The sequence below is a fragment of the Polypterus senegalus genome, chromosome 2 (genome assembly GCF_016835505.1).
Source record: "Polypterus senegalus isolate Bchr_013 chromosome 2, ASM1683550v1, whole genome shotgun sequence".
Lineage (NCBI taxonomy): Eukaryota > Metazoa > Chordata > Cladistia > Polypteriformes > Polypteridae > Polypterus > Polypterus senegalus.
The window spans coordinates 311,456,475-311,479,366 of NC_053155.1; the positions used below are offsets into that span (position 1 = coordinate 311,456,475).

Sequence of the window (22,892 nt, forward strand, 5' to 3'; positions counted from 1 at the left end):
CAATTATTCCAGTGCATTAATGTTGCCGAAGAACCACTAAAGATTTTGAAGTTATCAGATACTCGTTGGCTATCTATCACCCCTTGCATTCAGCGAGTTCTTGATCAGTACGACGAACTGAAGCTGCATTTTGAGATCGTCAAAGACGAACTGCGTGACTACACTGTTGAGCTACTGTATCAGATGTTCAGTTCTCCGGAGAACAAACTTTACTTGCTGTTTTTACGCCCCATATTACAGGAACTGAACAAAGTATTTGAGTCAGACAAAGCAAGTCCTGTAAAGTTGTTCAGTTAACGTTTTATCAAAACATGCTTCAACGAATTATGAGACCAACCACATTTACATGTTGAAGATCAACAATGACTTTTGATCCGGAAAATTGTTCGAACAATCTGCCCCTAGCAGCTATGAACTTTGGCACAGAATTCAGCTTGCTTTTGCAGGAATTCAAAATTGACCGCAATTTGGCAGAGAAAATTAAAAAACGCTGTTGTGATTATCTACTGGAACTCCTAAGGAAACTGCGTCAGAGACTGCCAACAAATGTGCAACAGCTGGAGTCGCTGGCCAATCTGTCACCTTCTGTCGTCCTTGGACCACAGAAATCACAACTATCAAAGTTGTCATTTTTGCCTTTGTACACAGGCAATTTGGGCGATTTAGAGCTGCAGTGGATGCAAATCAAAACAGTGTCATGGCCACAATTCAGCGATAACAACGTTGAACAATTTTGGATAACTATTGCAAATCACAAGGATGCTTCAGGGGATTTTGACTTTTTACAGCGTGGACATTTTGTTTACTTTTGTTGTCAATGCCTTTCAGTAATGCAGCAGTGGAAAGAACTTTCTCCCAAATGAATCTGATTAAAACGAAACTGAGAAACAGGATTCAGCAAGGCATGCTGGAAGCTTTGTTACGCATTAGAAGCTACATGGGGTGCAGAGGGATCTGTTGTAATGGATTTATTACAACAGCAGCTATGCTGGCTAAATTCAACACAAGCATTTATTCCATTTACGAGCAAGAAGATGACGTTCTACCGGAGGAATATTTTGTTGCTAAAGATTAATAAGCTTAGTTTTTGACTTTTTATAGACGAGTAATGCCATTTTTGATCTATTTTACTTTTGGAGGTTTGAAGGCATCCCTTGGGCTGTTTTTGGGCTACTTTTTCTAGACAAGTGGGTGGGATTTGAAACAAGTGTCTGGCAAGCCTGATTATATGTGACAAAAATCTGAGATAAACTTGATTATGCTGTTTTTTATAAGTGCATAGCCTTGAGTTTTTGAAAATTAACTGATGGAGCCAAGTAACGACCGAACAGAATGAGGCACGGTTTTTTATATACCTGAAGGAGATGCTGTCTCCATCATGTGATAAGAGAACAGGATGGTGCTTTTGAATTTGTAAAAGTAATTTGTAACTTTTGTTGTTTTTTTTTGGTAGAAATTGATTCAAATCCACTGTAAACTGAGGCAGTGCTAATTTTAGGCTTTGATGCTAATGGAGAGTTCAGATAGTTACCAGTTTTCAGCTTCAAATAAATTGACTTTGAATCACATTTATAACACCAAAAATCACTTTAAAACAGAGTTCTGCTATAATCTGTTTCACACCAACACCACCAAGTACTATATGTAGAATGTTCCAAAAGTAAGTAGCTGAAGTTAACTAATAATATTTGCCCCAGGTAAGAAAAAAAAATACTTAGACTGTATACATTAAAGTACTTAGTTACACTGTACTTCTGATATAGCTGATCAAACAATGGCACTATAAATGAGGCCTTTGACTTTGGAACATTCACAAACAGTATTTTATATATATGTACACACAGTATATTATATATATATATATTGTGAGGTGACACACCGAAGAGCGTCTCAAAGAACGATCACCGTGTCTGTGGAAGATTGCTTATCTGTTGCTGGGGCAACCGCAGGCTCACAGCACTGGAGCGGCTTACCGCAGAAGCAACTTCGAGCTGATTGCGGTTGCACTATAAGCGCCTGTTGTCAATGGTTGATGCAATGAACATTATAAATGCAGGGAATAGTATAACTTAGCCACTGATCTGGCCCCGACACTGCCGGACTGCTGTGTCTGTGTATAGGAGAGCGGTAGATCACGCTACAATAAATAACCATGCTGTTCCTGTTTCAAGTTGAATAAAGCTGGTTTGCTAAAGTACTGAGACTCAACCTCTTGTTTTGGGGTGCAAAACAGCGATTCACAAGTCACTATATATATTATATATATATAATATAAACTATACTATATAAATACTGTATATCTAGGACCATATGTAATTGGGTGTTATCAAATGAATATCAAAATTCTGTCCTGCTCCTAATGCACATGGAGATCATGAATATTTAACATAGGTTATTCATTGCTCCTTTATAATGTGATGGATCTTGTTTATGTTATGGTGTTGTTAATTTCAATATAAGGTTTAATAGGTCAACTTACTTTGTCCTTTTTTTCCTGGAAGACCAGGGTTACCGTGACGGCCATCATTTCCAGGAAGCCCAGGAATAGGAACACCAGATCCGGGAGCTCCAGTGTCACCAGTATCACCACGCTTTCCTGGTGGACCAGGAAGACCTGGTTTACCACGTCTCCCTAGGAGATATAAAGCAATATGAAGTGCATTAACAATCAATAGAATTATGTGAGATTAACAACAAAACTATTTATCTATACAGAGTTTTACTATTCTATTTAAAGGTCTTCTTGTATTAGGCATCAAAACGGTAATAATAAGTTCAGAATGCTGCTGACAGAATCTTGAACTTAACAAAACAACGTGATTGTTTCTTCTATACTCACTTCCTGTGAGATAGCTAATCATTTCTAACATTCTATTAATGACTTATTAAGCTGCTAACTGTAACATATCAGAATACTTATTTATACACCTCACACTATATAGTCAAATTGAATTGATGTTTTCTGTTCAGGGCTATTCACTGAGTACAGGCTCAGAGTGTTGAAACAAGTTTACAGGCGCTCCATGGTCGTTATAATAGAAAGGCAGGCACCTTCACATTTCTAGTTAATTGTATTATAGAATTTTACTCTGGATTGTCTAAAAAGAAGACTAAATCTGCTCATTCTTCGATTCCAAGGTTTCCAGTATCTTGGGTGTTTCTCCTATGGTCTGTAATAACTGCTTAGCACTATAGGAGCTGTGCAAACTGCTATTGTAGGATATTGAAAAACAGAATATTGAAGGGCTATCTATCTATCCTTTTAACTCACTGGTACAATTAACTAAGGACACAATACGAGAAACACCCCATAATGTTAAAGAAAGGTTTAGATAAATATAATTTCTACACAAGTGAAAAACAATACAATATTTTATAATGGTAAGTCTTGGCAGTAGCACATAAAGTAAAAACAATAATGGTCTGAGTGGGACACTATATCTAATTTCAGATACTCTTATCCATCCAGAAATCACACATGCAGCTTTGGAGTATTATTATCACACTTCTAGACATTGATTTGACAAATACAAACTACACCATACAAGGAATGCACTTGAGAGCCCAATGTAATTTTAAAGTCTAATTAACAGAATAGAGTGATCAGTGATGTCAAAAGATGTGCATAAATCTAACAAAATAATAAATGAAGCATTTACTTCATCAAAAGAGAATTTATAACACAAGATAGTACCGTTTCTGTGTTGTGAATGGTGTGAAAGCTTGACTGGAGTATCTGAAGCAAACTACAATGCATAAGATAAAAGTAAAGCTGTGTTGGGACTACCTGTTCAAATATTTTAGATGAAAGGGTAAATTTAAATTAGGTATGCAATTATTAAGCATATATGGGCTAAGCAGTGATTCTTCTCAACAAACATCTTATAACTGAACTTTTAGGTCATTAGGAAAGAGTGGATGCTAACAGAGTAGTGAAAGCTTCTCACAAGTTTGTTGAGATTGTTTTTATAGGACATGTAGCAGGATTTAATTTAGACATTACAGTTAAGATTTTCTGTTCGGTTATACTGTACATTTAATCCTTGTGTGGCTATTGGATATGTGGGACCCATTCCTGAAAAAGACAACTTTTTTTTCAACCTGAGATTCAATGTCCTTGGCTCATTTTCTTCAAAGAGCACATACAAGAAGGGACACAATAAATAGCTCTGTGTATGTGGCTTCTTTCCAAAATCAATCCAGTATAGCAAAGATAGGCTCTGCTCAGATGGTCTTAGACATCATTTTAGTGGCACAGTGGTAGTAAGGAGAGCTGGGTTTGCTTCCCGGGTCCTCCCTGCGTGGAGTTTGCATGTTCTCCCTGTGTCTGCATGGGTTTCTTCCGGGTGCTCCAGTTTTTATTAAAACCCAAAAACACTGTGGGTGTACCAAACCCCTGAATACCAGCTGAGTAAAAAAAAAATAATACCACACAAAGGTTAAAATTACTCAAGTGGTATTGTGCAAAGAAAAATGAAGTTTGACACTGCAATACTTAGTTTGCAAGATTACTTTGCAATCTGAAACTTTAATTATCAATGTCATCATTAATGAAGTTAACATAATCTGTACTGATTAAAGTTTGTAAGAATTTTGCATGACGGTTCAGAACTTCCTTTTGTCAAGTTCATAACTGTTCTTAATGGTACACCAAGGATTATTTCCTTTTACATCTATTAATTGGGCCAGGAAAGAGTTTATTTATAAACCTTTTAACACTGTCTGGCCCATGGTGTTCAGGAATGCTGTACGTTTGCTGCATTGCAATTTAAGAGCATGAAGCCTGTCATTAAAACTGAGTTACTTTGTGTTTTAATAATTTATTTTTAAGTGGTGTGAACTCCTAGTTTGCTTTGGCTTTCTACTCCTGCTTTGTAAATGCTCAGTAAGCAACTTTATTATTTTGTTATTTAGGTGCAAGATCCTCCTCACTTCATCTGCTGCTCTTAATTTCTGGCAACGGTATTTAAACCTGACAGCTAAGAACATCTAAAGCAAATCTACCTTTTGCATCACAACCCATTATGCCATTTTCAAAAACACTCATTCTTCTTTTTAAGATCTAGTCTATGAAACTCTGTTCCTAGGCTTGTTTTATGAGTCTCTATTTCCCTTGATATTCAACAAACTAAAGGCTGGAATCTTTTGCCAACCTCTGTAACTGCTGTGCCTAGATGTTTCAATAATCCATGTTATTTATTAAGATGATACTTTCACTACTATACCCTACACTATAACAACTTTTTTTTCGCTAACTTGATCATTTCATCCTGTTCTGCTTTATCCTGGTTTTACAATGTTGGAGAGCATATACAGTCCCTTATTCTTCAATTGCTATCAAGTATACTACAGGCTCCTCCTGGTATTTGTCAATAGTGCACTCTTTGCATTTTCATTGTTTTTCAATGTAATATTAATTTTTCAAAACACTGGATGATGGTGTATGTTTTAATGGAGGTATGTAAAAAAATGATCATTTGATTTTTTTTCTTAGTAATGTTTCTTAGTATTCACTCGAGCACAATTTCTTTTTTCGGCCGCTCTCATTAGGGGTTGCCACAGTGGATCGTCTTTTTCCATATCTACCTGTCCTCGGCATCTTGTTTTGTTACACCCATCACCTGCATGTCCTAACTCACCACGTCCATAAACCTTCTCTTAGACATTCCTCTGTTCCTCTTACCTGGCTGCTCCATCCTTAGTACCCTTTGCCCAATATACCCATCATCTCTCTTTTGCACGTGTCCAAACCAATGCAATCTCGCCTCTTCAAACCGCCCAACCTGAGCCAACCCTCTAATGTCCTCATTTCTAATCCTGTCCATCCTCCTCACACCCAATGCAAATCTTAGCATCTTTAACTCTGCCACCTCCAGCTCTGTCTCCTGCTTTCTGGTCAGTGTCCCTGTCTCCAACCCATATAACATAGCTGGTCTCACTACTGTCCTGTAGACCTTCCCTTTCACTCTTGCTGATATTTTTCTGTCACAAATCACTCCTGTCACTCTTCTCCACCCATTCCAGCCTACCTGCACTCTCTTTTTCACTTCTCTTCCACAATCCCCATTACTCTGTACTGTTGATCCCAAGTATTTAAACTTTAAATTCACCAACTCTCCTCCCTGCATCCTCACCATTCTACAGTATCTGGTGAGGTAACTTGCCTACTTTGCAAACTTTAACTCTCACCTACAGCATCAATTCTTCCCTTTTCTTTCTCTGTCACACCTGATCCTGAACTCTACCACTATTCCTGCAAGGCTTTTGGCAAAACTAATCCAAAATTGGCATGGACCTAAGCAATCTTGGTATAAAACTATACACATGACCATTACTAACCTTTCTCAGAATTCATAGACACAGAGTGGAAGTCATTGAGATGTGTTATGTTTCTAGTCAACAGCACTAGCTACTTCGGTCATTCCCTTATCAGCAAATAATAAACCAACCTCTTTAGTGTCACAGCAGTTTAAACACATTGGTCCTTTGATGGGTAACTTACCAGCTGTGCTTGCAGGTATACCAGGATAGCCAGCTGGACCAGCCTCGCCTGAGTCACCTCTGTTACCCTTGGTTCCTCTTTCTCCTTCAACGCCAACATCTCCTGCTTCACCTTTATTAAAAATAACAAAAAACGTATGATGATGTTTAATCATTTTAGTTAGTATTTATACAGAGTAACACTTTCATAATTGGCAGAGGCAAACCACTTCAGAGTGTTTAGAAATCAAAATATTAATCCTGGTAACATAAATATAGTAGAGTCCAGTGGGCAGTGGTAGGGAGGAAAATAATTCATTCTCATGTAAATAACCCTTTGAGGGATCATAGTTACAAAATAATTCCAAATAATCCTGGAGGCCACTTCCTTTCTGTACTCACTAAGATGGATTCCTAAAGTGATGCGTCACTGAAGGACTCTACCTTTTGGTGACTACCAAAAGCTACTGAGTCACCTGAACTATTGTCAACTGATGTTGCCTCTCTGAAGGTCATGTCCCGAGGCACAGACAAAAGTAGCACTAATTATTTTGGAACGATTATACATTTTATACATTTCTCCTTGTTTTAATAGGCTGGAAGGTGTGCAAGAATTCTAAATACATTTTGTGGCACTTGTTAGTTTGGTCTTTATTTTTTTGTGTCACAGCTGAAAGACTACAAACATTATTGGGTGTAGTTACTCAGCTTGGCCTGTAGATGTCACAGATGACCAAGTTTGCAATCACAGATGCTTTACTCTTCATGTGTAAATCCCAGAATCATTTTTAGAGAAAGAAGCTGGACTCAGTCTCACTGAATTCTCATTAGCACATACAGAGACTCCGTTCAAGGTTCCCCTTTCTCAGGTTTCTCAAATCAGACAGACTGCAGCAAGCACAATAAATGTTTGGATTACTATGCATTACTATGGAATGCAGACATGTATACAATACCTACATTTTCTTCAGCTTTATCTAAGCAGACTGATTAAAAGCACCCCCTCCCCCATTCCCCTTATAGAAATGTGGTTGCTTCCTCCTACTTTATAAAGGTAAATACATGAAAGAAATTAAATATACATGTTGGACATGAACTCTGTTAAGAAAATGTGTTTCTTCTTCAAGTTTTAGTGAGACATAGATAGTAAGACAAATAAAGGGAAAAAAAATGAGTGACATTTTTTATTGTCATGAAGACATGATTATTTTGACTCCAAAATTTAAGTGGTCCACAGAATTTTACATCTTTGTTTCACAAGATATGTACAGTTGTGAATATATACATCCCTAAGTCACCTTTGAAATTAAAACTAAAATAAACTTCCTTGAAGACTTTGCCTGACTAATTTCTTCCAGCACCATGCAAAATACTGTACTTTGGAAGAGTGTTCCCAGTGAAAGTCGAAAAAACCTTTGCATAAAATTGGTGGAATCTGAATCTTAGTTCAAGGGGTTAACATTTTAATCCACCCATCCATCCTTTATCCAACCCGCGATATCCTAACTTCAGGGTCACGGGGTCTGCTGGAGCCACTCCCAGCTAACATGGGGCGCAAGGCAGGAAACAAACCACGGGCACACACACACACCAAGCACACACTAGGGACAATTTAGAATCGCCAATGCACCTAACCTGCATGTCTTTGGACTGTGGGAGGAAACCCACGCAGACACGGGGATAACATGCAAACTCCATGCAGGGAGGACCTGGGAGGCTAACCTGAGTCTCCTGTGCGAGGCAGCAGCGCTACCCACCATGCCACCCTGTTTCATTTTAATTCACAATATTTTGGTAATTCAAAGCAAATGTTAAACATAAAGGAAGGCTTTGCATTTACATAGTAAATAGTGAGTTAACCATGAAGCACATTAGTTTCAGAACACAATCAGGTCTGCTAAATTACACTTTACCTTGTGCAATGGGGAGTGGCTGCATATTACAGTAAGTCTAGTGTCAATGAGTGGATGTTAGGTGGCACTGTTACCCCCTTTTTCCCAACAGACGGACGCAGGACACAGGTTAAAACACCAAGAAGTTGTTTAATTTTTTCTTTTAAATAGTTCCCTTTAAGCACTCTGCCACCAATAAACAGGCAAGAAAAAATATCTATATGTAAAATAAATACTTTTTGAGCAAACGCTGTACTTATTTATTCCTACCAAAGATTCAGATAATCTTCTTGGATGATACACGTGTTTTAGCCAGTTCTACACCCATCTACACACCACACCCTGAACTCTGACTTGTTTCAGTTTGATTCCCAATGTTTCATTTGGGATCTTATCAAATGCTTTCTGAAAGACAAGGTAAATAATACCATATTCCCCATTTTGATTATATCCTTTTATTTCTTCCCCATAGAATTCCAGCATATTAGTAAAACACGACCTCTCCCGTTTGAACCCATGCTGACTGCTCATTAAAACTATTTGTGTTTTGCTCAATCTTAGGCTTAATAATTCCTTCCATTAATTATCTGAGATGCATAATAAGCTTACTAGCCTCTAATTGCTTGGATCTGCTTAATCACCATTTTATATAATGGTTTAATATTTGCCTGGTCTGTCCGGCAGCCTCTCCCGCCATCTGATCCAACTGACCACCAGGTGGTGATCAGTTGACAGCTCATCCCCTCTCTTCACCCAAGTGTCTAAGACATGAGGCCGCAGATCTGATGTCACGATTACAAGGTAAATCATCGAGCTGCGACCTCGGGCATCCTGGCGCCAAGTGCACTTATGGACACGCTTATGCTCAAACATGGTGTTCGTTATGGACAATCCATGACCAGCACAGAAGTCCAACAACTTTACACCACTTGAGTTTAGATCAGGGAGGCCATTCCTCCCAATCACACCTCTCCAGATTTCACTGTTGTTGCCGACGTGAGCATTTAAGTCTCCCAGCAGGACGATAGAGTCCCCAGGAGCTGCGTCTCGCAGCGCTTCTTTCAGGGACTCCAAGAAGGCTGGGTGCTCCAAACTGTCGTCGGCACATAAGCGCAAACAACAGTCAGTGTCTTTCCCCCAACTCGAAGGTGCAGGGAAGCAACCCTATCATCCAACGGGGAGAACCCCAACGTGCAGTCCTCGAGCCGGGGGGCCATAAGTAAGCCCACCCCTGCCTGACGCCTTTCACCCACAGCAACTCCAGAGTGGAACAAAGTCCAGCCTCTCTCAAGAGGAATGGTTCCAGAGCCCAGACCGTGCATAGAGGTGAGCGTAACTATATCTAGCCGGTACCTCTCGAACCTCTCTCCCTGCCAGAGAGGTAACATTCCATGTCCCAAGAGCCAGTTTCAGCAACTGATGGTTGGAACACTAGAGTTCCCGCCTTCGACAAACACCCATATCACATTGCATCCGACCCCTATGGCCTCTCTTGCAGGTGGTGGGCCCACAAGAGAGCGGAACCACGTTGCTCCTTCGTGCAGACCCAAACGTATAATGAGGGTCTGGTGGGAACGCCTGGAGGAGGAACCGGTCAAAAAGATTTTTAACTGCCACCTCTGGCAGAACTTCAACCTCATTCCGAGGGAGGCGAAGGACATTCAGTCTGAATTCAGGGCCATGTTCCGAGCCTCCAAAACGGAGCTGTGGCCGCAAGGTTGTCGGTGCCTCTCGTGGCGGCAATCCATGAACCCGGTGGTGGACACCTAAGGTTCAAGAGGCCGTCAAGTTGAAAAAAGAGTCCTATTGGGTCTGGTTGACCAGTGGTACTCCAGAGGCAGCTGAGGGGTACCAGCGGGCCAAGCATGTGGTGGCATCGGCTGTTGAAGAGGCAAAAACTCGGGCATGGAAGGAGTTTGGGGAAGCCATGGAAAATGACTTTCGGTCTGCACCGAGAAGGTTCTGGCAAACCGTCAGACGTCTCAGGAGGGGAAAGCTGTGCCCCACCAACACTGTGTACAGCGGAGATGGGGCTCTGCTGACTTTAACTGCAGACGTTATTAACCTGTGGAAGGAATGCTTCGAGGATCTTCTCAATCCCACCAGCATGTCTTCCTTAGAGGAAGCAGAGCTAGAGGACTCCGGGGGGGCCCTTCCATATCGGGTGCCGAGGTCGACAAGGTAGTTAAAATGCTCTCAGGTGGTGGAGCCCCTGGGGTGGACGAGGTTCACCCTGGGTTCCTCAAGGCTCTGGATGTTGTGGGGCTGTACTGGTTGACACGTCTCTGCAACATCACATGGACATCGAGGGCAGTGCCTCTGGATTGGCAAACCGGGGTGGTGGTACACCCTTTTTAAGAAGGGTGACCTGAGGATGTGCTCCAACTATAGGGGGATCACACTCCTCAGGCTCCCTAGTAAGATTTATTCAGGGGTGCTGGAGAAGAGAGTTCGGTCGATGGTCGAATCTCGGATTCAAGAGGAACAATGCGGATTCCGTCCCGACCGTGGAAAACACTGGGACCAGCTCTACACTCTGGCCAGGATCCTGGAGGGAGCTTGGGAGTTTGCCCAACTAGTCCACATGTGTTTTGTAGATTTGGAGAAGGCTTTCGACCATGTCCCTTGAAGCATCCTGTGGGGTGGGCTCCAAGAGTACGGGGTACAAGGCTCATTGTTACGAGCCATTCAGTCCCTGTACAGGAGGAGCAGGAGTTTGGTCCGCATTGCCAGTAATAAGTCGAACTTGTTTCCTGTTTAGGCTGGACTCCGCCAGGGCTGCCCTTTGTTTCTAAACACAGCCAAGGAGCGGAGGGGGCCTGGTTCAGTGACCTCAGAATCTCATCTCTGCTATTTGTGGATGACGTGCTTCTGTTGGCTTCATCGGACAGTGACCTCCAGCTCTCGCTGGAGCGTTTTGCAGCTGAGTGTGAAGCAGCGGGGATGAGAGTCATCACCTCAAAATCCGAGACCATGGTTTTCAGCCGGAAAAGGGTGGAATGCTCTCTCTGGATTGGGAACACATTACTGCCTCAAGTGGAGGAGTTCAAGTATCTTGGGGTCTTGTTCACGAGTGAGGGAAGAATGGAGCGGGAGGATGACAGATCGGTGCGGCATCCGCAGTAATGCGGGATCTGCAACGGTCCGTCGGGGTGAAGAGAGAGCTGAGCCAAAAGGCGAGGATGTCGATTAACCAATCGATCTACGTTCCTACCCTCACCTATGGCCACGAGCTTTGGGTAGTGACCGAAAGAGCAAGATCTCGGATACAAGCGGCCAAAATGAGTTTTCTCCGCAGGGTGGCTGGACTTTCTCTTAGAGATAGGGTGAGGAGTTCAGTTATCTGGGAGAGACTCGGAGTACAGTCGCTGCTCCTCCGCATTGAGAGGAGTCAGTTGAGGTGGTTTGGGCATCTGGTCAGGATGTCCCCATGACGCATCCCTGGGGAGGTGTTCCAGGCATATCCCACTGGGAGAAGGCCACAGGGGAGACCCAGGACACGATGTAGGGATTATATCTCCCAGCTGGCATGGGAATGCCTCTGGGTCCTCCCAGGGGAGCTGGAGGAGGTGGCTGGGGAGAGGGAGGTCTGGGCTTCCCTGCTTAGGCTGCTGCCCCCACAACCCAACCGCGGATAAACGGTGGATAATGGATGGATGAATGAATATTTGCCATTTTCTAATTCCCTAGAATTTCTCCAGTGCGCAGTGATGTCCTAAAATATGCATCAAGGGTTTATATATGCGCTTACAAACTTTCTTAAGCTCTTGAGAAAAAATATTATCTGGTCCTGATTATTTGTTTGCTTTTAGCCTATGTAATCTAATCAGCACTTATCCCTCTGCAGTTTTCGAATTACTCAATACCGCCTTAGTAGTCCCTGTTGTTGCTGCAAGGTTATCTACTTCCTCATATATGAAGACCTCAGAAAAATGCAAGATTAGAGTATCAGCTACGAGGTGAGACACAAAAATAACTGGATTGGTAAAAAAAAATGTATTGATGAATTACAGCATTCTAAACATTGTCACCTTCTAAATACTCCCGATCTCTACACCGCTCCATACATATCTTCCATTGATTGAAACAGTGCTGGAAATCTTCTTGCTTGAGGGTCTTCAACAGACTTGCCGTTTCTGCCTTCACTTCATCCATTAAAGAAAAATGTGTTCCCTTCAGGTCACTCTTGATTTTTGGGATAAAGTAAAAATCACAGGGAACTAAATCGGGCAAATAAGGAGGATGATCGAGGACAGGAATGTTTTTGTCAGTCAAAAACTGCTTTATGGAAAAAGCATTGTGCACTTGTCTTGTCTTGGTGTTCATTTGCTTTTTTCACCTGACATTGTCACAGCAACTTGTGTAGCGATTGTTGTGCAAATACTGACTGGGCTATTCTCAGGATATACCTAGCCGGTCGCTGGTTTGAGAGGGAGTGCAGGAGGGGATATAGTTCTATGATTTACGTTCAGCCGACCTCCAGACGGTTTTCCAGGAAAGCCCCAAGCACAGTCTGGTTATTTTTCTGCCTCACCTTGTATTTTACTCTCTGTATATTTTATTTCCCTTTACTGTTTCTAAAACTCACCTCATCCTTCACAACTATTTTTCTACTAAAATACTGAGAGAATCTCTTTGGGTCACCTGTTGGCTTGTCTGTTTTATTCCTCTCTAACTGCCTTGTACTTTCTCTAATATCCTCTTTAATGGTTGCATTCATGCTCTCGTATAGCCTACGATTAGCATTAGAATTATTAGTCTGCTACACCTTTTCAGCTTCTTTTTTATCCCCTTACTTAAACCAAGGCAGAGTTTTTTCTTTTTTTTTTTTTACCTGTATTGCCACAGTACTTCCGGGGCACACTGTGGCACATTACACATACCTTTTTTTTTAAACTGAATCACTTTTATTTATAAACAGAACACAACTCAATCACTCTAATGAAAATAACAGTAAATAAAATAGTAAACTTTGGCAACAATCCATGAAACACAGCATTCACCTCACAACCAAATTAGAGAACTTTACAACTACAGAGACCCAAATAAATTGGTTCTTTGTTGAACTCATTAATGAGTTCTTTCCAAGTTCTGAGCGCATCCTTATCAAGAGTATTTCATTTTTCATAATTTCATGTAATGTAGAATATTTCTCACTTTCTCATTGAGTTATTCAGGATGGATTAGAATTATTCTGGCTGACCAAAACAAGTCTTTATGCAAGTAATTTTCAGAGCTTACTTTTCTCCTATTTAGCAGTATTCCAAAGCAATTGGGGTAATTGCTGATCCAAGGCTATCCAAGAGATTTAATCTTCATCCAAAATTTTTTAATGCAAGACAATCGCAAAGCATGTGACCTAGCAATACAGATTGCATTTTTTCCTGGGTATATTTTACACAATTTTACATGAGATATAATTGTGACTGATGAACTCTTTTTAGGTGAACCAGAGTGTTTTTAGCACATACAGAAATAAAAGTTCAAAATCAAAACCTATATAAAAATTAGCATAAACTAAAGGCAAATTTGTCAAGTCCAAAATAAATTAAGGAAATATGAGATAACATAACAGGGTGTCACTCCTGAATCCCAAAGTGCAGTCCACAGACATAACAGACATGTTTTCCAGGACTCCAAAGGTTAAATGATGGTAAAAAATTAGGGGCATGAACATGACAAGCATGAACCCATAATGCACCAGATAATAAATACATAAACCACGCCTAATCTAATATGGGGTATCCTCCTAAATCATAAGGGACGGGCTTGAACAATTTAAAAATATTTCTTCATGCTGACGATATTGTGTTTTATATCTCTGACACATATTCACCCACGCCATTGGCATTAAACAAAATTAACTTGAATAACGTGCTTTTTTTCCAGTGAATTCGGGCTGTTTTTATCAGAGTGTAAATTCCTTGAAATAATTATCGTGAGGAAATTGAAACATTTCCTTAAGCACAACTTATGTAGTACAATGGAAAACATCAAACATCTTACTTTTGCCAGTTGAATCTTACATTATCAGCTAGACTCAACTCATCATTTATCTGGAAGTCAAAATGGCCACACCTTATAAAGGCAACTCTTAAAGGCACTGCTTAACCTTCTGTGTTATTAATGGGCAGATGTTTCTATGATAAATTTCTGTAAATCAACAGAAATCTACTCCTTCCAGATTAGCAATAGAAAGGAAATCCTCTGCTAAATCTTACTTGTATACTCTGCTCTGTGCTCCCATCAACACCGATTATTGTCAATTTGCATGCAACAGAATGGTTCATAAAAATATGGAACCAATGTAGGACACATTTTAAGGCTGGAAGGTCCTCCTCTCAATTGCCCCTAATACATGACAATAACGTATTTCAGCCTTTTTAATTCTATGCAGTTTTCAATCTATGGAAGAAGCTAGGGATTGTGACATTACAAATACCTTTAATCTGGGAAGGGACAACTCGAATAAAAGTTGTTGTTCCTTTGGGTCCTGTGTCACCTCTGGCACCCTAATAAAATTCAAGATATCAGAAGTCATTATAATGTGCTAAGTTTAATTGTCATATTTCTGCAAGTATTAGACATGTTTTGTTATTAAGTACTCCTTAGATTATAATCTAAAATCCCATTATTAAAGGAAAAATAAACTGTGAAAAACAATATATAAACCGTAGGCTAATTAAAAACAATGCATTGGTGATAATCAATTTATTACTGTAATTTATGATGCTTTATTATAGAAGCTTAACTAAAATCAGACAACTAGAACCCGAGAGGCACTCAATAAAATGGTACATGGCCACTCAATTTTCCAATTGCTTAACAACTACTTAGAAAGATCAAATAAAAATCCATTTAAGTCACCTTCAGTCCTTTAAATCCATGTTGTCCTGGGGTACCATCAGTTCCAGTCATTCCCTAAAATAGGTAAAAAAAAAGAAAATTCTGAGAAACTGAACTCAAGATTTTGATACTGGAAAAACAAAGTATAATTAATACTTAAAGGGTCTATCCATTGGCATACAATAGTGCCAAGTGGTGGAGATCTCCCTACCAATTGATGATTATTTAATTTTGTACCCTTTTCACAATGTAACAAGAACACAGTCCAGACAACAAAAAGATACTCATATATATTTTTAAATAGTATATAATGAAGGAATGTTTTATGTTTGGAATGTGAATGAAATCCTGAGATTGGGCTTTTGGCTCGAAAGAAAACAATACCTGATCAAAGTCACAGATATATGAGGACCTGTGTAACTGTCACCAGGGCTATGACAACTGGAATGTCACTGCTGGTCTTATTTAACCTTATTGAGATGTACTGCTTCTGCCTACATTAATCCACTGTAATACTTAGAACTAATACAAATCCCTTGACTGTGTAAAATTCAGTAACCATATGTTTTAGAAGCACTTTATTGAGGGTCTATCAAAATATATACTAAAGCAGGGTTCTCAACGTCGGTCCTAGGGACCCCCTGTGGCTGCAGGTTTTTGTTCCAATCAGTTTCTGTTTTTAATTGGACTCCATGGCTAATTAAGTGAACTGTTATTTTCCAGATTCTGTGTTTTAGGAACAATATAGAAATTGGAAAACTAAGTTTGGTAAAAAAAAAACAAAAAAGCAGTTATATGGGAAAATGTATTTCTTTTTCTTTTTAACAATATTCTTGATGTTCATTCTATTTTTCTGGGTGATCTAATTATTTAATTAATCCATTATTGACTAATTAGTGGCTTTGATGCTAAAGCAGTTTGCAGCCTTTCACGATTCAGTGTTGATCGTCTGGGTGTCTGCTCTGCTCATTTTTAAGATACAATGAAGGAGAAAACTGCACAGAGAAAGGGCAAAATATAATGAAATCAACAAAAGAGAGTTAAGCATTTAAATCTATAGCAAAAGCAGAAATATTTGTAAATGTCTTATACATGTAAAAATAATGCTGCTGTGCTTTTCTGAAAGTAGAATACGAGAAAAGAAAAAAATATCAGTGTTATCAGGTGTTGTCACTGATTACGCATCTGGTTAGAACAAAAACCTACAGCCACAGTGGACCCCCAGGACCGACATTGAGAACCCCTGTACTAAAGTATAGTGTAGCTGTCTCTAGCAGGAAATTACAATATGTATTTACTGTCAGTCACATGAGCTAAGGGGGCTTCTTCAGTGCTCTTTTGAAATGGGTAATTCACCTCCAGAGAGTCCTCTCCCCTTTTACTAGTCTGAGCAGAAAGTTCCAAGCAGGAGAACAAGTGCAGTTCATACCTCCAAACAGGAAGTTAATTCAAGAACCTGCATTTGGCACTGACAATTATCACTGCAGGAGCCACCATAGCAACAAACACTGACACCTTTTGGTTACTTTCTGTTTATTTGGAGAAATATGAGTACCTATTAAATGGGGATTACCAAGGAGGTACCTCAATCCTTTTGATTAATTTTATAATACAGAAACCTGGTGGTCACTGAAATGCTTTTCCTCTTAAAGAGAAAGAGAAATGACTTTCATGTTTCATGTTAAAACATTACAGTCACAAATCAAGTTGAGCTACACTGATTTAATTTAGCATGATGCTGTTAAATTACCTTTTCTCCATGAATCCCTGGCAAACCATCTATGCCTGGTGCACCCTGCAAAAAATGGGGCTACATTATTATTTGCACCAGATATGGAAAGGACAGAAACTCTATACAGTTCAGCTACTCACCCTTCCACCTGGAAAACCTACTACCCCGTCTTCTCCTTTTTCTGCCCCAAAACCAGGTAGACCCTGTAACATTTGAAAATAAAAAGTCATGATTTACCTATTTAATAACGTAAAAGAGAGAATAAAGAAAGCAAGTGTAATAATCAGTGAAATATTCAGCCTTGGCTTTGCTGAAATTGTAACACCTTGTCATGAGGTGTCTACCTAGTGCTAGAAAATTACAGACAGGACAGCAGGTAAAGAAAATTATGAAGAAGATTGGGTACTACAATAGAAAGTGTTGTTGTTCTACGATTTTACCAACACCAAAATGTCCTTTCAAACCATGGTTATGTGCATAATGCATTTACATGTTACAGGTGTGACAAACAAGGTCTCAATGTGTTTTCCATTGGTTTTTGATAAAGGGGAGGACCATGTAGTTGGTTTATTTCAGTTACAGTATATGTCAGAACAGTTCACAAGATTTTTATAGTTTAAACAACTAAATGAGTGAGTTTTCAGAGAAATTCAACAGCAAGCATGTTTTTTTTAACATTCAGAAGGATGGTTCATGTAGCTAGGTTGTCTTTTGGGCAAATAAAATGGCTCTCTTTGTATGCAAATATAGTAGCAGAAGAGGAAACATTCCTTTGGCCTACTCCTTCTTCAATCCTCCAGCTTTCTACATATATATAAATGAATATGTAGCCTTGAAAAACTGCCTCCCATTTGCTTTATTTCAGAGTCTCACAATTTGAGATTTTAACATATTAGCTGGGAAATTTTATTTTGATACATTTTTCTTTACAATGCCTCTTCAAAAAGGAACCACAAATGCAAAGAAAAAACAACTAAAATGAAAAATTGTTGCTATAATATTCAGTAAGCATTTATTGATGTCTCTTTTAACATTACACTTTAAAGTATTTGCCATTTTAAACTGAAAAATTTGCTCTAGCTGCTCTGTGAGTTGGATAAAAGGTACAATAGGTTCAGAGGGCCAGACATAATATATACACTGTATGTTTGGAGACAAGTGAATTTTGCTTAAAACTGGGTCAAAATAATTAGATGGGTTCACTGAGCAACATTTTAACACAATCCAGTGCCTCGTGAAGACAGTGCTCAAAGTAGGAGCAAATATTTTGAACTGCAAAGTGCAATGGTGCGCTTGTTAACCTAATCCGACAGACAGCAAGCTTCTGATTATGATGAACTGTCTACAACCAAAAAGTGTGTTCCGTGTGCATAAAGCACATTGCATATGTTATAAATAAATGTAACCTGTTTGTGTAAAATCAGATTATACATTGATATTCAAAAAGATCAGTGGACTAGTAGTAAAACTTAATGATATGTTGTCGTAGATGTTGTGTGTGCTCTCTGCTGTTACTACAATAGAGCACAACACAACACAGTTACAACAACAGAGTAGAAGTCAATGTAAGGTTGAAATAATTGGCAGCAATGTTTGTGAAAATATGTATTGCAAAATATGCATTTGAAGTAAATGATGTGTCACACCCCATTAAAAGGAGGTAAAAAGGATTGCTGTTAAGAGAGATTATAATAAAGAACCACAGGAGATGCAAATTTCAGTACTCAAAACACCAAAATCAACAAATCTGTCTACCAACACCAGATGAAGCACAAGGCTGCACAACACCCACCTTCTGACAGCACATCTAAGTGAATAACTACAGAAAGTTCAAGTTACTGTCTAACTGAAAATGAAAACATGCCATGCCAGAACACAGCCACAGCTTTTTAACACGTTGTATATACATAGACCACAATGCTTATCTAAACTTGACTTGCTGTTGTTATGCCATATAATGATACAATGATCAAAATTACAGAAACACTTTCTGAAACGCATGGAGCCAAGTAGCTACAGTGGTCTATATGTGTGTTCTGCACCCACTACAATGTACAAAATAATTATTTAGCTTCAGTTATCTTGTGCTACTGAGCTCCTGAATTACTAAAATCAATTTTAGGTTTTTCTTTTCTCGAAGATTTTTGTTTAGTTTCTTTTGCTGTCTCTCTGAAATCGAGTGGTTTTAAGTGAATAAACTAGAGATATTGAGGGTGGGTATTTTAGGAAGAAGCCCTACTGGTATAGCTTTTACAGCAATTGATTTACTACAGACTTTTTAATGAGTTGTTCCCAGATGTGTATTCTTCTTTGTGAATCATGTCTGTTCTTGTAGGACTAGCTGAATAGGCGGTGGATAGCCATTTCGAGATCTCGACATCAGTTTACAATGTGAATAAGGTCATGACTCTGACTGGGTCAGTCAAGGACATCTACTGTGTTGCCTTGGCCATGTATTTTGGATTATTGCTTAACTGAAACACAAAATTCTTTCCTCGTTTGAATCTTCGGGCAACACAACACAGCCATTCCCTGTTAATTAAAAGCATCCCAGTGATATTTACTGTATGGTATTTGCATACCATTTAGTATTTAGCTCAAAATGATTTAATTTTTTTTAATTGGAGCACATATCTGCAATATCCCCTAGGTAACACTTTGAAAAAATTCTAATGGAACTATGCAGTGGGATGCAAAAGTTTGGGCAACCTTGTTAATAGTCATTATTTTCCTGTATAAATTGTTGGTTGTTACGATAAAAAATGTCAGTTAAATATATCATATAGGAGACACACACAGTGATATTTGAGAAGTGAAATGAAGTTTATTGGATTTACAGAAAGTGTGCAATAATTGTTCAAACAAAATCAGGCAGGTGCATAAATTTGGGCACCATTGTCATTTTATTGATTCCAAAACTTTTCGAACTAATTATTGGAACTCAAATTGGCTTGGTAAGCTCAGTGACCCCTGACCTACATACACAGGTGAATCCTATAATGAGAAAGAGTATTTAAGGGGGTCAATTGTAAGTTTCCCTCCTCCTTTAATTTTCTCTGAAGAGTAGCAACATGGGGGTTACAAAACAACTCTCAAATGACCTGAAGACAAAGATTGTTCACCATCATGGTTTAGGGGAAGGATACAGAAAGCTGTCCCAGAGATTGAAGCAGTCTGTTTCCACAGTTACGAACATATTGTGGAAATGGAAGTTCACAGGCTCAGTTCAAGTTAAGGCTCGAAGTGGCTGACCAAGAAAGATTTCGGATAGACAGAAGCGACGAATGGTGAGAACAGTCAGAGTCAACCCACAGACCGGCACCAAAGACCTCCAACATCATCTTGCAGCAGATGGAGTCACTGTGCATCGTTCAACCATTCGGCGCACTTTACACAAGGAGATGCTGTATGCGAGAGTGATGCAGAGGAAGCACAAACAGTGCCGGGGCTGGATCTTTCAACAAGACAACGACCCGAAACACTGCTCAAAATCCACTAAGGCATTCATGCAGAGGAACAAGTACAACGTTCTGGAATGGCCATCTCAGTCCCCAGACCTGAATAGAATTGAAAATCTGTGGTGTGAGTTAAAGAGAGCTGTCCACGCTCGGAAGCCATCAAACCTGAATGAACTCGAGATGTTTTGTAAAGAGGAATGGTCCAAAATACCTTCAACCACAATCCAGACTCTCATTGGAACCTACAGGAAGCGTTTAGAGGCTGGAATTTCTACAAAAGGCGGATCTACTAAATATTGATTTCATTTCTTTTTTGTGGTGTCCAAATTTATGCACCTGCCTGATTTTGTTTGAACAATTATTGCACACTTTCTGTAAATCCAATAAACTTAATTTCACTTCTCAAATATCACTGTGTGTGTCTCCTATATGATATATTTAACTGACATTTTTTATCTTAACAACCAACGATTTATACAGGAAAATAATGACTATTAACAAGGTTGCCCAAACTTTTGCATCCCACTGTATCTTTGCACTCTAATATAATTATTCATTTTGTGTAATACTTTGAATATTTTTGATTTATTAACACATTTTAACTGAATCCAAAGATAGATAGATAGATAGATAGATAGATAGATAGATAGATAGATAGATAGATAGATAGATAGATAGATAGATAGATAGATAGATAGATAGATAGATTGGATGGATGACACTTACTTGCTCTCCTATATTTCCTTTGGGTCCCTTACCTCCTATGTCACCCTTTGGAATGATAAAAGACAAGGTTAAAATAGTAACTTTATTCTTTATTATATTTCAATAATTGCATCTTGCCAAAGTCACCCTATCCTCTTCTTTCCTCACACACTGTGTGTTCCTCCTGGTCCCTATGTCTCATTTAAGTTACACCAGTGTGTAGCAAAGATTAAAACAGAACTACTCACACTTAAAGGCTCAAAGAGGCAAGGCTACCCATATAAAATAGTTAAATGTAAAAGAGAAAATATAGTGAATTACTTTCTCAATTAACTAAATTACTTTTAGCACGGTATGTACCCGTAACTATTATTTGCTTGTACTAAAATTCAGATTGACTCCTTTTGACACAGGTGCAGGCATATTCATTGTTACTGATTTATAAAAAAGACATCAACAAGTGGACCACATCAAAACAACCTCAGAACTTAATAGACTACCAAATCCAAAAGTTACCAATTGACATAATGATTCAAACTAAAATATAACGCTTACTCTCGGCCCTTTAATAGAAGGTTTGGGTGCTTCAAAAGTGTATCTCCCGGGTTCTCCTGGTGGCCCAGCATCACCCTAAATTGTAGACAAAACACAAAATCTGTATTTGAAGATAGCGAACATCATGAGAAGTCAAATTTTATTATTTCTAAAACAAGAGTGCATTTTTCCTGGTCAAACTGAAAGAAGAAGATTTTGTGTGCAGATACAAAGTGGCTTTTTCTGAGACCTGAATGTTATGAAGGGGAAGGTGTGGATGCAACACTCTTACCCATTTTTTCCCCCCTCATAAATGAAGAAGCCAAACTGGAAAAAAGAGCATTAGCCACATATCCATTTATACCTGTTCCAGGCTGTCTACTTATAAAGACACATTCAATAAGAAGTCTTTGTCATTTGTTGGACAAATGTGCAAGAAGGCATAAAGATGTTAACCATTATAGTAGTGAACTACTTTCTTTTCTCCTTTTTCCCTACATTATTCAGGATGAATCCAACTGTTATTAAACAAGGATACCCCTGGCACTCCTGCCATGTGGTTCATTTGTTTCTTTTTTCACAATCTGTTTTGGAAGGTTGCCATCTGGGCAACCTGGTCAGTCAAATGGAGATTGTATAAATTCAACATTTGTGGTAACTGGACAGGAGGACTCATTCATCCTTCTATTTAATATGGATGATTTTCAGGCTATACTTGTATGATGGTGCATGTTTCTAATACTAACATAATAACATATGACTTGTCAGATAACCTGACAAACGTAAAGTCACTCAAGATGAAGATAAGCCATATAGAGGAATGGAAATGTAACATTTCCTGACAGACTGCAAAGCCCTGTCCAAATCAACATGTTTATTCTTCTGCGGGAGGTTTTACACTCATTAAACATATTGAATATTGGATTACAAAGTCTGACAATAGTGACTGTTCCCCCTTACAGCCTAGAAATACTTACTAGTTCTCCTTTTTCTCCTTTCAGTGCTGTTTCCTGGGAACCCTAAAAATCAAAAGGAACCTTCAGCACACATTTGTAATATGTAAATTTCTATCATTTATCCCTCATCATCATTAACTCTTGGCTATGTCCTTTACCAATCAACTCATAAAAACTGTGAAATGTATCATATTCCATTTATAATTTATATCAATTATGTAAGTTACACTTAATAATATTGTATAAATTTGAAAAATGTTATTTTACTACAAGCTCAGGTAACACAAGT

General features: G+C 39.0%; 1 protein-coding gene across 2 annotated transcripts in view; it reads right to left on the bottom strand.

The window, feature by feature from the left end:
* The window catches only part of col4a2 (collagen, type IV, alpha 2), a 280,817-nt gene that overhangs the window by 100,879 nt on the left and 157,046 nt on the right, over positions 1-22,892 (bottom strand). For both annotated transcript variants that reach the window (XM_039745915.1, XM_039745914.1), the window contains exons 12-20: positions 22,625-22,666; positions 21,669-21,743; positions 21,135-21,179; positions 17,091-17,153; positions 16,969-17,013; positions 15,240-15,293; positions 14,815-14,884; positions 6,503-6,613; positions 2,480-2,632 (exon numbers count right to left, since the gene is read on the bottom strand). In XM_039745915.1, the coding sequence (XP_039601849.1) occupies positions 2,480-2,632; positions 6,503-6,613; positions 14,815-14,884; positions 15,240-15,293; positions 16,969-17,013; positions 17,091-17,153; positions 21,135-21,179; positions 21,669-21,743; positions 22,625-22,666 (658 nt within the window). The remainder of the gene's footprint in view (positions 1-2,479; positions 2,633-6,502; positions 6,614-14,814; positions 14,885-15,239; positions 15,294-16,968; positions 17,014-17,090; positions 17,154-21,134; positions 21,180-21,668; positions 21,744-22,624; positions 22,667-22,892) is intronic.